The 16737-nt window shown below is 46.1% G+C and overlaps 1 protein-coding gene across 6 annotated transcripts in view; it reads left to right on the top strand.

Moving 5' to 3' along the window:
- Positions 1–16737, top strand: part of stxbp5l (syntaxin binding protein 5L) — a 218138-nt gene that overhangs the window by 169873 nt on the left and 31528 nt on the right. For 4 of the 6 annotated variants that reach the window (XM_031805714.1, XM_031805717.1, XM_031805715.1 and 1 more), the window contains exons 18-20: positions 210–361; positions 3511–3579; positions 5900–5965. In XM_031805714.1, the coding sequence (XP_031661574.1) occupies positions 210–361; positions 3511–3579; positions 5900–5965 (287 nt within the window). The remainder of the gene's footprint in view (positions 1–209; positions 362–3510; positions 3580–5899; positions 5966–16737) is intronic. The other 2 variants (XM_031805719.1, XM_031805716.1) reach the window with 1 other exon arrangement.

A 16737-nucleotide genomic window follows, 5' to 3' on the forward strand; every position in this document is an offset into this window, starting at 1 on the left:
TGCCTCGTATTTTTTGTGTGTGTTTCCTGAACAGACGAGCTTCTGGTAAATTGTATTATACTATAGATAGGAATTATTTTTTAGGCTATGGGTTTCAAACCTCAGGTTTCTCTCTCCGTTTTCTCCCTTCAGTTTCACACTAACTAGGTAGTGGCTGGTTCTCACGCTCTTCTCCTCTCTGTGTGTGTGTGTGTGTGTGTGTGTGTCAGCCTAGCGTTTGGGAACTGTAATGGTCTAACGGTGGTGGACTTCCTTCAGAAGACGATCCTGATGTGTATGGGCACACTGGACCTCTACGGAGCCGCAGACCCCTACCAACGACTCACACGCTCCCCACGCAAGAACAGACAGTCCACCTCAGGTAGGGGAACACCCACACCCCGTGTTCCACACACACACACACACACACACACACACACACACACACACACACACACACACACACACACACACACACACACACACACACACATATATACAAACTCATATGCACATTAACATAAACACATGTATTGGTATGTTTGCGCACACAGACATACAGTGCATTCGGGAAGTATGCAGACCCCTTGACTTTTTCAACATCTTGTTACCTTACTGCCTTGTTCTAAAATTGATTTTCTTGGCAATCGACACAGAATACCCCATAATGACGAAGCAAAACAGGTTTTTGGACATGTTTGCAAATGTATAATAAAAAAAAAAAAGGAATAGCTTATTTACTTAACTATTCAGACCCTTTGCTGTGAGACTCGAAATTGAGCTCAGTTGCACCCTGTTTCCATTGATCATCCTTGAGATGTTTCTCCAACTTGATTGGAGTCCACCAGTGGTAAATTCAATTGATTGGACCTGATTTGGAAAGACAAACACCTGTCTATAGAAGGTTCCACAGTTGACAGTGCATGTCAGAGCAAAAACCAAGCCATGAGGTAGAAGGAATTGTCCGTAGAGCTCCGAGACAGGATTGTGTCGAGGCACAGATCTGGGAAAAGCTACCAAAATATTTTTGCAGCTTTGAAGGTCCTCAAGAACACAGTGACCTCCATCATTCTTAAATGAAAACGTTTGGAATCACCAAGTCTCTTCCTAGAATCTGTCCGCCCGGGCAACCTGAGCAATTGGAGAAAAGGGCCTTGGTCAGGGAAGTGACCAAGAACCCAATGGTCACTCTGACAGAGCTCCAGAGTTCCTCTGTGGAGATGGGAGAACCTTCCAAAAGGACAACCATCTCTGCAGCACTCTACCAATCAGGCCTTTATGGTAGAGTGGCCAGACGGAAGCCACTCCTCAGTAAAAGGCACATGACAGCCCGCTTGGAGTTTGCCAAAAGGCACCTAAAGGACTCTCAGACCATGAGAAACAAGATTCTCTGGTCTGATGAAACCAAGATTGAACTCTTTGGCCTGAATGCCAAGCGTCACACCTGGAGGAAACCTGGCACTATCCCTACGGTGAAGCATGGGGGTGGCAGCATCATGCTGTGGGGATGTTTTTCAGCGGCAGGGAATGGGAGACTAGTCAAGCTTGAGGGAAAGATGAACGGAGCAAAGTACAGAGAGATCCATGATGAAAACCTGCTCCAGAGCGCTCAGGATCTCAGACTGGGGCAAAGGTTCACCTTCCAACAGGACAACAACCCTAAGCACACAGTCAAGACAACGCAGGAGTGGTTTTGGGAAAGTCTCTGAATGTCCTTGAGTGTCCTAGCCAGAGCCCAGACTTGAACCCGATCGAACATCTCTGGAGGGACCTGAAAATAGCTGTGCAGCAATGCTCCCCATCCAACCTGACAGAGCTTGAGAGGATCTGCAGAGAAGAATGGGAGAAACTCCCAAAATACAGGTGTGTCAAGCTTGTAGCATCATACCCAAGAAGTCTCAAGGCTGTAATCACTGCCAAAGGTTATTCAACAAAGTACTGAGTAATGGGTCTGAATACTTATGTAACGTAACAAAATGTGTAAAAATTGGTCTGAATACTTTCCGAATGCACTGTATCAACAATTCTCTCTCTCTCTCCGTCTCTGTCTGTCTCTCTCTCTCACACACACCTTTTCTTTTGCATTCGTTACGACCGTAGTCTCCAATTCTGTCTCTCTATCTTATCTGTCCATTCCTTCTCGTTCCTGTCTCTTTTCCTAACCTCTCTGTATCCCTACAGTACAGACATACATACAGTACATGTGCAAAATTTTAAAAAACCCACACACAACTGTTCACAAACAGCCACATGAGGTGCATGTGACAGGCTGCATTCCGCGGGAGCATCATGTGCATGTTGTGGTTCTTTCTGTTAGTCCGGCTTCAGCACTACTCTAAGATAAGTCACAGAAGCTTTCCTGAGACTGACACCCTTCTGAGTACTACTAATCTGGACCGGTGCCGGTACACCCTGTGACTACATCACTCCTCCCAGCCCCCTCCACCCTCCCACTACACACACATGCGTATGCACATGCCTGCAGACCCACAGACAGACACAGATGCAGTGCCCTCGCCGTCGGTCCATTTTCTGAGGAAAACCCACAAGAACTTAAAAGTAGAGAAAAGGTTGAGGATAACTTCGGAGGCATAACCTTTGTATTGTTTCCCTGAAGGACAGTTTAATGTACGTTTTAAACCCTCCTCGCGCTCTTGGAAAGGCTTTTTTATCTTGTGAAAACTCCCACAAGTATACCTGAAGAAGCCTTCCATGTATTCAGGACTTTGTTTGGCAGCGGTGGAGGTAGGAGGAGGATGACTCTGGGCTTTGAGTCCTTCTCTCCTTTGGTGTTGCGCAAGAGCTTTTATAGAGCGACGGGACTATTCTCTGCTTCAGTGAAGTCTCCCAGGGTAGCCTTAGTCAGATCAATCAGTCTCTTTTAGAAGAGAGAAAAGAGAGGGGTAGAAAGGGCTGCTCTCGCCCCTGAAGTTGCTACTTTTCTCCTTTTCAGTAATGGCCAGCTTAACTCACGTTCACGTTGCTTATCTGCATAGTCAAACAAAGGTTAAGAGAATAAAAACATGCAAACACTGAGTATGATGTCCTTTAGCTGTTGTCCCTACCACATGTCTATGTGAATAGGACTATATGTGTTTTCATCTCACATAAGTAGACGTTTTAGTGTTGGTTTTATTGCAGTATTGCACTTTTCTTACACTCAATTCCAATTGATAAACAATGCTTTTCCAGAAATACAATTGTACATCAACTTTGCCTAATCAGCAAGTTGCACAAGTAATGCTAATTGGACATTGGGAAGGTGGACTGGGTTTGTCCTTATTTTCCCCCACACTACTAGGTTTCTGTCTATTCCTGTACAATGCTTTTTCATTTTGGGATAAGTAGGATCAGTTACTGTTTGGGGTTGGAACCTGGGTTGCTCTGTTCTCCTTTACACTAACTGGGTTGCTGCTTGCCTTCACTTTATTTTTCACTCTGGGCCTTTGTGTTCTTCTCTCTCTCCCTCCTCCTCATCCCTCTCTTTTGGTGACTGTGGCTGCTGGTGTGGGCATGTGGGCCTGCCTGCAGACTTTTGCATGCGTGGTCTGTCTCACTTTTATTCAGATTCAAAGAAAAGGATCCGTACGTCCTATCAGAGTAAGTCAGGCCATCCTCAAGGCAAGGAGACTGGGGAGGGAGACAAGGGGACAAGGGAAGAAGGGACCAAGGGAACAGAGACGCAAGAGGATTATGGCAAGGGGACGTACTGGAGAGATGATTGGAATGACATTGATTGTTTCTGAAACAGCTCTGAAACAAATCCCAGTGGCACAGCCATTATTGAATCAAATGCCAGTGCTTTATCAAAACCTATGAATTATTTAATCATATTCCAGTTATGTCAATATAGTATGTCCTTTTGCCAAGGGTCCCCTTTTATGAAGTGACTAAATGTCAAAAAGCCATGACACTGTATACATTGTAAATGCAGCACAGAGATTTGCGTGAGTAAACTTTCAATCATGACATAGACATCCAGACATCAACTACTATGTCTAACTACATCTAACTACAACTACTATGTGGACTAGCCGAGTAAACGTTTTTCTTTTATTAATAAATGATTTGTGACATTGAATCAAAATGGACTTTGTTTTATTTCACAACTTCAAGAACCAAGCATTCATTTGATGAATGACTTCAAATGAAACATTTCAGGCTTTTGTTTCCCTATGGTTGATCAGAGTCAAAAATGTATGAAAACACTGCAGCTGAGTTTTGTCCCAGCACAGTTACTCAGTTAGAACACTGCACGTTTTCCCGAATTTCAAGACATTCAACTGAAAGTTTCGGTAAAAGACTCCAGTTTAGATTTCACATGAGATTTTTGGTTTTTACTAGCTTTAAGATCAACTTGATCGCGCTGCGACGAGGTCTTCGCCTCTTTATCATCTGTGTGTATCTGTTTGAATGAGGCTTGTGCTGCTGTTTAAATACATTTGTCATTACTTTAACGTTCAGATGTCAATCACAGGGCAATGTAGGCCCAACCCCTCTAAGCCTGGTTCCTCTCTAAGATTCTTCCTAGGTTCCTGCATTTTCCTAGCCACTGTGCATCTGCCTCTGCATTGCTTGCTCTTTGGGGTTATAGGCTGGGTTTCTGTAAAGTTCTTTGGGGTTATAGGCTGGGTATCTGTAAAGCTCTTTGGGGTTATAGGCTGGGTTTCTGTAAAGCTCTTTGGGGTTATAGGCTGGGTATCTGTAAAGCTCTTTGGGGTTATAGGCTGGGTTTCTGTAAAGCTCTTTGGGGTTATAGGCTGGGTATCTGTAAAGCTCTTTGGGGTTATAGGCTGGGTATCTGTAAAGCTCTTTGGGGTTATAGGCTGGGTATCTGTAAAGTACTTTGGGGTTATAGGCTGGGTATCTGTAAAGTACTTTGGGGTTATAGGCTGGGTATCTGTAAAGCTCTTTGGGGTTATAGGCTGGGTATCTGTAAAGCTCTTTGGGGTTATAGGCTGGGTATCTGTACTTTGTGACAAGTGCTGATGTAAAAATGGCTTTATAAAATCAATGTGATTCATTGAAGAGCAAACAATGACAATGATTGAGTTGGGTCATATCTGATGCGCTGACATTACAGGCCTCGGGCTGAATACTCAGCCAAACTCTGCAGTGCAGGCCTCATGTCATGTGGTGTTCATTGCCATACATGCTGGTAGTGAACTAAGCTGATCCTGAGCTTCAACACAGACGGAAATTATTAATGTTGAACTTTTAGCTATAGCTATATTGAGCTGTGTGGCCTCTGCAGACCACGGTATATGTAAAGCTATATTGAGCTGTGTGGCCTCTGCAGACCACTGTATAAATAAAGCTATATTGAGATGTGTGGCCTCTGCAGACCACTGTATAAGTAAAGCTATATTGAGATGTGTGGCCTCTGCAGACCACTGTATAAGTAAAGCTATATTGAGCTGTGTGACCTCTGCAGACCACTGTATAAGTAAAGCTATATTGAGATGTGTGGCCTCTGCAGACCACTGTATAAGTAAAGCTATATTGAGCTGTGTGACCTCTGTAGACCACGGTATAAGTAAAGAAACGGAAGATGGGACTACTTCAGAGGTGTCCAATTTCTATATATCTGAAATTGACGCACGCTATAAAATGCCTTTCTAGCCAATCAGAATCCTGTATTAAACAATGCTGTGGTATAAATGATCATCATGTATGCGGGGAAAACTTCCTGAATCTTGTGAGTTGCGTCAGGATCAGAGTGGTCCGCCTCAGCAACGGACAACGTTATGCTACTGATGACTGTATGTTGTGTCTCCATGGCAACAGATGCTGTTACGGCACTGTCAACTGTCTGTTATATCACCATGCTTTCTTTATATGACCATGACTGAAGAGTCTCTCTCTATCCCACGTTCTCCTCCTCCGCCTCATCCTGTTGGAATCTGATTGGCTGCGACAGGCCTTACAGAACTCTCCGATAACCAGGTATCCATGGACATGGAGAGAAGCAAGTCACCCACCTCAGGTAACGCCACACACACACACACACACACACACACACACACACACACACACACACACACACACACACACACACACACACTCACTTTACAGGATTGTTACATCTGATCCAAGCTGAAGGTCACACTGGGATGCCGGTCGGTTTCAGCAAGAACCTGGCCTCAGGGTATGGACTCTGTACCTGTCACTGGGGTATGGACACTTTACCTTTGGGGCATCACTTTAACTTGAAGTGAATGGTAACTGTATTAACATATCAACCTGGAAGGATACTTCTTAAAGTGTTCCCAGCTAGCACATAACAAACCATATGTTTCTTAGAGCTCGGTGAGAGCGTGGTTATTGAGCATTCTATGGTAAACCTTACCACAACGTCCTTGGAAAGGATAGTTGCATTGCTTTGGAGCATTGTCAGGACATTTAACCCTTTGACGCGTTCAGTGGTCCCTGCAGCATCGCAACGCAAATATGTGATTGGGACAGTAGCAACAGAACGTATGATGCAGCAAACGCCTCTAAACAGCCTTGTTGTCTGAAAAGCATCTAAACAATGTTTAGTGCTGATGGGAAATAAAAGGTAAATGTGACCTTCATCATCCAAGCATCAGACGGACCACATCCTCAATCAGACGCGTTCCATAAACCAGTCTAAATAACAGGTGGCGCTGACAAAAAAAACAAACAAACATAAGTTAGCAACCTAACAGCTAAGCTAACAGCCGCTAAATTCTTTATGATGGCAGCCATGTTTGTTTATGTTTGACAAGCAAAAACTCCCTAATCCTAGAATGCAACTCACTATAAGAAGCAAATAAATGTCTAAGTCAAAGATGGCTGTGCAAACTTTGTTTGGCAACTTTTCAGCATATTACAAATCTTCAATGTACTTGTTACAGTGTATACAAGAACCGGAGCACATTACTTGACAAGTCGTTTACAGTTTTTGACAAATCACAAAGCAAATAAAACGTTATATTCTCACAGAGCATCACCCCAAATACAAGCCTGCTGCCTAGCCTAACTGTAACACGAAAGCTAAACAGGGTTGCCAGATATGGATGAAATCATTTTATGGGGGCTTTGTGGAGGGGTTCATTTAATGTGTGGAGGGTTTTCAAGTCTATGGGGGGTAGAAATGGGGGAAGATATTATCGGGGGATATGATACAGGAAATATTACTATGATGTAGGATTTATCAATAAATGGTGGCAAACACAGGAGAAGTTTCTGAGCTACATTTAAAAAAAAATAAACCTGGAAAGGGGAATTAGAGCTGGCAAGCCTGAGGTACCTTAGTTACAATCTGATGCCGCGTTCAAAACAACTGGGAACTAGGAATTTGAAAATCTCAGACTTCCGACTTTAGTGTGTTCAAGACAACTGGGAACTCAGAAAAAAAACAAGCTCCGACTGTGGAAAAAATGATTTGAACGGTCATCTAACTCGAAATTCGAACTCGGGAATTCTGTCAATTTTCTCGAGTTCCAATTTTCCGACCTGAAAATTCCCAGTTGCACCATAAAGTTCCCAGTTGCCCCAAAAACCAGTCGAGTGCACCTCCCCTTCACCTCGTTTTGTTATAACATCTTTGGTCTGACAGACACTTACGTGACAACCAGAATGCATTGTATGATGCCAACAAACATGGCGCCACAAGTATCTGGGAAATAGCTTTAGCATTAGCTAATTATAATCAGTGCAACCTTCACAAAATTATTTTTCATGTGTGTCCATTATAATCTACGCAAGAATCGGAATGCATGATTTGTCACCAGTACTTGAAAACATAAATAAAACAGTAAATACATTATGCTCCATACATAAAGAATGCTACAGTAGAAACGACAACACCATATGCAGAAAATAAGCCCGTACTTTGATAGGAACGCACACACATGTCCAAAGTTATTATTTGTAAGGGAAACAACAATAAAGGCAATGAGGAGCAGACAGAAAATGTGCCGTAGGAAAAAGGTTTGTGCCAGTTCTGACTAGAGATGGGCAAATGTGTGGATACTTGATCTGGGGAATCACTGGGGAAGTGCCTGGGCTCTCCTCGAAGGGAGAAGTTTGTCTGGCTCAGTAAAGCCTCAAACATAAATTGTCCACAACGGTGAAATGGGCTAATTCTTATGTGAATTAATGAGGATTTCGGAAAACACACCTCAATTCAAACTGTTTGAAAATAAAACTTGTTAGAAAATCATTTAAAAAATGACAAGTTGAAACATAGCCAGTAGATAATTAGCAGGGCTTGGTTTGCGTGCTAGGCGGGTTAACTGTCCTGTTGAGTAACAATCCCATTTTGGAACAGTCACGCAAATAAATAAAAAACTGTTTGAGATATTTGGAACTCACAGGGAAAAGGTTAATGAGTGCTTGTTTCCTTTGCAATGTTTTTCATTTGAATAGGTTCAAATAAACAGCATTGTATGAGTTAAAAAACATGGCATGCTAGCTCCCTCCTGGTGGCAGAGTGGACTAACACCATCTTTTTGTTGTTGTTCAAAAAAGAGACACCAACCTCGTATCTGAAGTGTTTCTAGATAGTTGACTAGCCTTCCAGTAAGGAAAAATGACTCTCCTGTCAATTTATCATCGCGTAGCCCGGTGCGCCCTCCTGTAGACGCTTAAAAATAGTTCTTCACCAACATCTTCTTCAGTGTTGAAACCAAATCATGCCTCATTGTTTGTTTTACAGATTAATCTCATGTTTTGAGTAGATACTAGTTTAATACTAACATGTAAAGGAGTATGAATCATTTAGGTAAGAAGTTGTATGTTAAATTATGTGTGATCTTTCGCTCGGTCGAATTTTACAATAAACAGCGATTCTTTTACACAATAAAAGAAACGTCATTTCACTGTCAACTGCGTTTATTATCAGAAAAAGTAACATGTGTGTCACGCCTTGGTCATTGTATTTTTGTGTTTTCGTTATATATTTGGTCAGGCCAGGGTGTGACAGGGGTTTATGTTATTGTATTTTCGTATTGGGGTTTGTAGTATTTGGGATCGCGGCTGATTAGGGGTGTTGTATAGGCTTGGCTGCCTGAGGCGGTTCTCAATCAGCAGTCAGGTGATTCTCGTTGCCTCTGATTGGGAACCGTATTTAGGTAGCCTGAGTTTCGCTTTGTCTTTCGTGGGTGATTGTTCCAGTGTTCACCAGATAGGCTGTAATAAGTTTCACGTTCCGTTTGTTGTTTTTGTATTTATAAGTTATTTAATGTATCGCCGTTTTCTTCATTAAAGATCATGATTAACCACCACGCTGCATTTCGGTCCGACTCTCTTTCGACAAACGAAGAACGCCGTTACAGAATCACCCACCACCAACGGACCGAGCAGCGTGGTAACAGGCAGCGACAGCAGGAGCAGCGAAAGGAGGACGTTATGGACAGCAATGGCATGGAGTATACGACGTGGGAAGAACTCGACAGGTGGGCGGCCGACCCAGAGAGAGTGCAGGAGCCCGCATGGGATTCGCTTGAGCAGTGCGAAGAAGGCTATAGGCGAATGGAGTTGGAGAAACAGACACGGCGGCGCAGAGCGAAACCCGAGAGTCACCCCCAAAAACATTATTGGGGGGGGGGGCTCAGAGGGAGAGTGGCTGAGTCAGGAGATGGACCTGAGCCAACTCTCCTTGTTTATCGTGAGGAGCCAAGGAGGAGACCAGAACCAGAGCCGGTGTTAGAGGTGAGTGAAGCAGAGACTGTGAAGGAGTTAATGGGGAAAGTGGAGTGGAGAGTAATGAGGGAGTTGCTAGCTTGGTGCTATAGATATCATATTCGTCCGACGGATCGTGTCGGGGATTTGATGGCACCTGAGTTAGCGCTCCATACTCGTCCTGAGGTGCGTGTTAGTCGGCTGGTGAAGTTGGTGCCAGCCTCACGCACCAGGCCTCCTGTGCACATCCCTAGCCTTTCACATCCTGTGCCACCTCCACACACCAGTCCTCCGGTAGCAGCTCCCCGCACCAGGCTTCCTGTGCGTGTCCTCGCTCCAGTATCACCAGTGCCCGCACCACGCGCTGTCGGAGTCTCCCGCCTGTTCAGCGCTATCAGAGCCTTCTTTCTCTACAGCGCTGCCGGAGCCTCCTGCCTGTTTGAAGCAGCCTGAGCTGCCAGTCTGCAGGGTGCTGTCAGCCTGCATGGAGCAGTCAGAGCTGTCAGTCTGCATGAAGCAGCCAGAACTGCCAGTCTGCAAAGAGCTGTCAGTCTGCAAGGAGCTGCCAGTCTGCAGGGAGCTGTCAGTCTGCAAGGAGCTGCCAGTCTGCAGGGTGCTGTCAGTCTGCAAGGAGCTGTCAGTCTGCAGGGAGCTGTCAGTCTGCAAGGAGCTGCCAGTCTGCAAGGAGCTGCCAGTCTGCAAGGAGCTGCCAGTCTGCAAGGAGCTGTCAGCCTGCATGGAGCAGTCAGAGCTGTCAGTCTGCATGAAGCAGCCAGAGATGTCAGTCTGCAAAGAGCTGCCAGTCTGCAAGGAGCTGCCAGTCTGCAGGGTGCTGTCAGCCTGCATGGAGCAGTCAGAGCTGTCAGTCTGCATGAAGCAGCCAGAGCTGTCAGTCTGCAAGGAGCTGCCAGTCTGCAAGGAGCTGCCAGTCTGCAAGGAGCTGCCAGTCTGCAAGGAGCTGTCAGTCTGCATGGAGCAGTCAGAGCTGTCAGTCTGCAAGGAGCTGCCAGTCTGCAGGGAGCTGTCAGTCTGCAAGGAGCTGCCAGTCTGCAAGGTGCTGCCAGTCTGCAAGGAGCTGCCAGTCTGCAAGGAGCTGTCAGTCTGCATGGAGCAGTCAGAGCTGTCAGTCTGCAAGGAGCTGCCAGTCTGCAGGGTGCTGTCAGCCTGCATGGAGCAGTCAGAGCTGTCAGTCTGCATGAAGCAGCCAGAGCTGCCAGTCTGCAAGGAGCTGTCAGCCTGCATGGAGCAGTCAGAGCTGTCAGTCTGCATGAAGCAGCCAGAGCTGTCAGTCTGCAAAGAGCTGCCAGTCTGCAAGGAGCTGCCAGTCTGCAGGGTGCTGTCAGCCTGCATGGAGCAGTCAGAGATGTCAGTCTGCATGAAGCAGCCAGAGCTGTCAGTCTGCAAGGAGCTGTCAGCCTGCATGGAGCAGTCAGAGCTGTCAGCCTGCATGGAGCAGTCAGAGCTGTCAGTCTGCAAAGAGCTGCCAGTCTGCAAGGAGCTGTCAGCCTGCATGGAGCAGTCAGAGCTGTCAGTCTGCATAGAGCAGCTAGATCCGCCAGTCAACCAGAATCTTCCAGATCTGCTAGTCAACCAGAATCTTCCAGATCTGCTAGTCAACCTGAATCTTCCAGATCCGCCAGCCAGCCAGGATCTACCGGAGCCTACTACCTACCTGAGCTTCATCTCAGTACTGGGCTTCCTCTCAGTACTGGGCTTCCCCTCAGTTCCGGGCTGCCTCTCAGTTCCGGGCTGCCTCTCAGTCCCGAGCTGCCCCTCAGTCCCGAGCTGCCCCTCAGTCCCGAGCTGCCCCTCAGTCCCGAGTTGCCCCTCAGTCCCGAGCTGCCCCTCAGTCCCGAGCTGCCCCTCAGTCCCGAGCTGCCCCTCAGTCCCAAGCTGTCCCTCAGTCCCGAGATGCCCCTCAGTCACGAGCTGCTCCTCAGTTCTGTGGGGTTCTGGGTGAGGACTATTAGGCCATGGTCGGCGGCGAGGGTGGATTATCCCAGGACGCGAAGGGGAGGAACTATGACATTTATGGAGTGGGGTCCACGTCCCGAGCCGGAGCCGCCACCATGGACAGACGCCCACCCGGACCCTCCCTATGGTTTTGAGGTGCGTCCGGGAGTCCGCACCTTGGGGGGGGGGGGGGTTCTGTCACGCCTTGGTCATTGTATTTTTGTGTTTTCGTTATATATTTGGTCAGGCCAGGGTGTGACAGGGGTCGTCAGAGAAGAGCACTTTTTGCCAGTCCTGTCTGGTCCAGCGACGGTGGGTTTGTGCCCATAGGCGACATTGTTGCCGGTGATGTCTGGTGAGGACCTGCCTTACAACAGGCCTACAAGCCCTCAGTCCCTCAGCCTATTGCGGACAGTCTGAGTACTGATGGAGGGATTGTGCATTCCTGGTGTAACTCGGGCAGTTGTTGTTGCCATCCTGTACCTGTCCCGCAGGTGTGATGTTTTGATGTACCGATCCTGTGCAGGTGTTGTTACACGTGGTCTGCCACTGCGAGGACGATCAGCTGTCCGTCCTGTCTCCCTGTAGCTCTGTCTTAGGCGTCTTACAGTACGGACATTGCAATTTATTGCCCTGGCCACATCTGCAGTCCTCATGCCTCCTTGCAGCATGCCTAAGACACCTTCACGCAGATGAGCAGGGACCCTGGGCATCTTTCGTTTGGTGTTTTACAGAGTCAGTAGAAAGGCCTCTTTAGTGTCCTAAGTTTTCATAACTGTGATCTTAATTGCCTACCGTCGGTAACCTGTTAGTGCATGTTCATTAATTGTTTATGGTTCATTGAACAAGCATGGGAAACAGTGTATAAACCCTTTACAATGAAGATCTGTGAAGTTATTTTGATTTTTACGAATTATCTTTGAAAGACAGGGTCCTGAAAAAGGGCTGTTTCTTTTTTTGCTGAGTTTATACAGTGGGGAGAACAAGTATTTGATACACTGCCGATTTTGCAGGTTTTCCTACTTACAAAGCATGTAGAGGTCTGTAATTTCTATCATAGGTACACTTCAACTGTGAGAGACAGAATCTAAAACTAAAATCCAGAAAATCACATTGTATGATTTTTAAGTAATTAATTAGCATTTTATTGCATGACATAAGGGTGCCAAGGTGGCATAGCAGTTCAGACGTCTTTTGTCCTCGTCTTGTCGTGTCCTGTATATATATATATTTACAACTTTTTCACATACATTTTATTTTTATTTTCCATCAACTCATCTTCAAAACACTCTCCTGCAACCCGCCTCACCAATGTATATTTATAAAAAAGTATTATTTACCTCAGATCTGTAATCCTCCAAGAAGCTAGCCAGAAACTCCAAGAAGCTAGCCTGAAACTAGCCAGAAGCTAATCCAGAAGCTAGTTCAGAAGCTAGTTAGCTCCTTTACTGGCAAATCGTTAGTATCCAGCTAACCACGGTTTGTGGTCATCAGCTATCCTTTAGCTCGAAAATCTATCGCCAGTTCTGTACGGCGCAGCGCGGCTCGGAACGGAACATACCGGACCAATTTTTCTCTCCATGTCCCTGGATTTCGACTGCTCTCTGGACATTCATACCCGGATCTCACAGCTAGCTAGCTGCTATCCGTGTGACTATCGGCCTTCGTCGATTCCGGAGCAAACATCAATTATTCCGGAGCTAGCAAGCTCCGTCAATCACTCCTGAGTTCCATCAATCACACCTGGGCTGCAGTCACCTATCCGGACCCGTTTTACTGCTTTCGCGGAGCCCCACCGGGCCTTCACAACTGGACTGCCGACGTTATCTACCCGAAGGAGTTATTCGGCTGGCTCCTCCGTCGCGACGTTACCTGAACGCCCATCTGCGGCCTGCTAACCGTTAGCTGTCTTACCGGCTGCTATCTGAATAGACAATCGGACAATTTTTTTTATATATTTATTTTTTTAATTTTTTTTCTTCTTGGGCCTCTATAACTATATCTATTGTTTTTATTTTTGTTGTTGTTGTGTGATTTGGATTAATCCCCTCTACCACACGGAACCCCACTAATCTACTGACGCAAGAGGTAGCTAACAACAGACCTCCATCCTATGCTAGCTTGCTACCGATGCCCTGGCTAGCTGTCTAAATCACCAACCAACCTCTCCACTCACCGGACCCTTTTGATCACTCGACTAAGCATGCCTCTCCTTAATGTCAATATGTCTTGTCCATTTCTGTTCTGGTTAGTGTTTATTGGCTTATTTCACTGTAGAGCCTCTAGTCCTGCTCACTATACCTTATCCAACCTATTAGTTCCACCACCCACACATGCAATGACATCTCCTGGTTTCAACGATGTTTCTAGAGACAATATCTCTCTCTTCATCACTCAGTACCTAGGTTTACCTCCACTGTATTCACATCCTACCATACATTTGTCTGTACATTATACCTTGATGCTATTTTATCGCCCCCAGAAACCTCCTTTTACTCTATGTTCCAGACGTTCTAGACGACCAATTCTCATAGCTTTTAGCCGTACCCTTATTCTACTCCTCCTATGTTCCTCTGGCGATGTAGAGGTGAATCCAGGCCCTGCAGTGCCTAGCTCCACTCCTATTCCCCAGGCGCTCTCTTTTGACGACTTCTGTAACCGTAATAGCCTTGGTTTCATGCATGTTAACATTAGAAGCCTCCTCCTTAAGTTTGTTCTATTCACTGCTTTAGCACACTCTGCCAACCCGGATGTTCTAGCTGTGTCTGAATCCTGGCTTAGGAAGACCACCAAAAACTCAGACATTTTAATTCCAAACTACAACATTTTCAGACAAGATAGAACTGCCAAAGGGGGCGGTGTTGCAATCTACTGCAAAGATAGCCTGCAGAGTTCTGTCCTACTATCCAGGTCTGTACCCAAACAATTTGAACTTCTACTTTTAAAAATCCACCTCTCTAAAAACAAGTCTCTCACCGTTGCCGCCTGCTATAGACCACCCTCTGCCCCCAGCTGTGCTCTGGACACCATATGTGAACTGATTGCCCCCCATCTATCTTCAGAGTTCGTGCTGCTAGGCGACCTAAACTGGAACATGCTTAACACCCCAGCCATCCTACAATCTAAACTTGATGCCCTCAATCTCACACAAATTATCAATGAACCTACCAGGTACCTCCCCAAAACCTTAAACACGGGCACCCTCATAGATATCATCCTAACCAACTTCCCCTCTAAATACACCTCTGCTGTCTTCAACCAAGATCTCAGCGATCACTGCCTCATTGCCTGCATCCGTAATGGGTCAGCGGTCAAACGACCGCCACTCATCACTGTAAAACGCTCCCTGAAACACTTCTGCGAGCAGGCCTTTCTAATCGACCTGGCCGGGGTATCCTGGAAGGATATTGATCTCATCCCGTCAGTAGAGGATGCCTGGATATTTTTTAAAAATGCCTTCCTAACCATCCTAAATAAACATGCCCCATTCAAGAAATTTAGAACCAGGAACAGATATAGCCCTTGGTTCTCCCCAGACCTGACTGCCCTTAACCAACACAAAAACATCCTATGGCGTTCTGCATTAGCATCGAACAGCCCCCGTGATATGCAGCTGTTCAGGGAAGCTAGAAATCATTATACACAGGCAGTTAGAAAAGCCAAGGCTAGCTTTTTCAAGCAGAAATTTGCTTCCTGCAACACTAACTCAAAAAAGTTCTGGGACACTGTAAAGTCCATGGAGAATAAGAACACCTCCTCCCAGCTGCCCACTGCACTGAAGATAGGAAACACTGTCACCACTGATAAATCCACCATAATTGAGAATTTCAATAAGCATTTTTCTACGGCTGGCCATGCTTTCCACCTGGCTACTCCTACCCCGGACAACAGCACTGCACCCCCAACAGCAACTCGCCCAAGCCTTCCCCATTTCTCCTTCTCCCAAATCCATTCAGCTGATGTTCTGAAAGAGCTGCAAAATCTGGACCCCTACAAATCAGCCGGGCTAGACAATCTGGACCCTTTCTTTCTAAAATTATCTGCCGAAATTGTTGCCACCCCTATTACTAGCCTGTTCAACCTCTCTTTCGTGTCGTCTGAGATTCCCAAAGATTGGAAAGCAGCTGCGGTCATCCCCCTCTTCAAAGGGGGGGACACTCTTGACCCAAACTGCTACAGACCTATATCTATCCTACCGTGCCTTTCTAAGGTCTTCGAAAGCCAAGTCAACAAACAGATTACCGACCATTTCGAATCTCACCATACCTTCTCTGCTATGCAATCTGGTTTCAGAGCTGGTCATGGGTGCACCTCAGCCACGTTCAAGGTCCTAAACGATATCTTAACCGCCATCGATAAGAAACATTACTGTGCAGCCGTATTCATTGATCTGGCCAAGGCTTTCGACTCTGTCAATCACCATATCCTCATCGGCAGACTCGACAGCCTTGGTTTCTCAAATGATTGCCTCGCCTGGTTCACCAACTACTTCTCTGATAGAGTTCAGTGTGTCAAATCGGAGGGTCTGCTGTCCGGACCTCTGGCAGTCTCTATGGGGGTGCCACAGGGTTCAATTCTTGGACCGACTCTCTTCTCTGTATACATCAATGAGGTCGCTCTTGCTGCTGGTGAGTCCCTGATCCACCTCTACGCAGACGACACCATTCTGTATACTTCCGGCCCTTCTCTGGACACTGTGTTAACAACCCTCCAGGCAAGCTTCAATGCCATACAACTCTCCTTCCGTGGCCTCCAATTGCTCTTGAATGCAAGTAAAACTAAATGCATGCTCTTCAACCGATCGCTGCCTGCACCTACCCGCCTGTCCAACATCACTACTCTGGACGGCTCTGACTTAGAATACGTGGACAACTACAAATACTTAGGTGTCTGGTTAGATTGTAAACTCTCCTTCCAGACCCATATCAAACATCTCCAATCCAAAGTTAAATCTAGAATTGGCTTCCTATTTCGCAACAAAGCATCCTTCACTCATGCTGCCAAACATACCCTTGTAAAACTGACCATCCTACCAATCCTCGACTTTGGCGATGTCATTTACAAAATAGCCTCCAATACCCTACTCAACAAATTGGATGCAGTCTATCACAGTGCAATCCATTTTATCACCAAAGCCCCATATACTACCCACCATTG

The sequence above is a fragment of the Oncorhynchus kisutch genome, linkage group LG26 (assembly GCF_002021735.2).
Source record: "Oncorhynchus kisutch isolate 150728-3 linkage group LG26, Okis_V2, whole genome shotgun sequence".
NCBI lineage: Eukaryota > Metazoa > Chordata > Actinopteri > Salmoniformes > Salmonidae > Oncorhynchus > Oncorhynchus kisutch.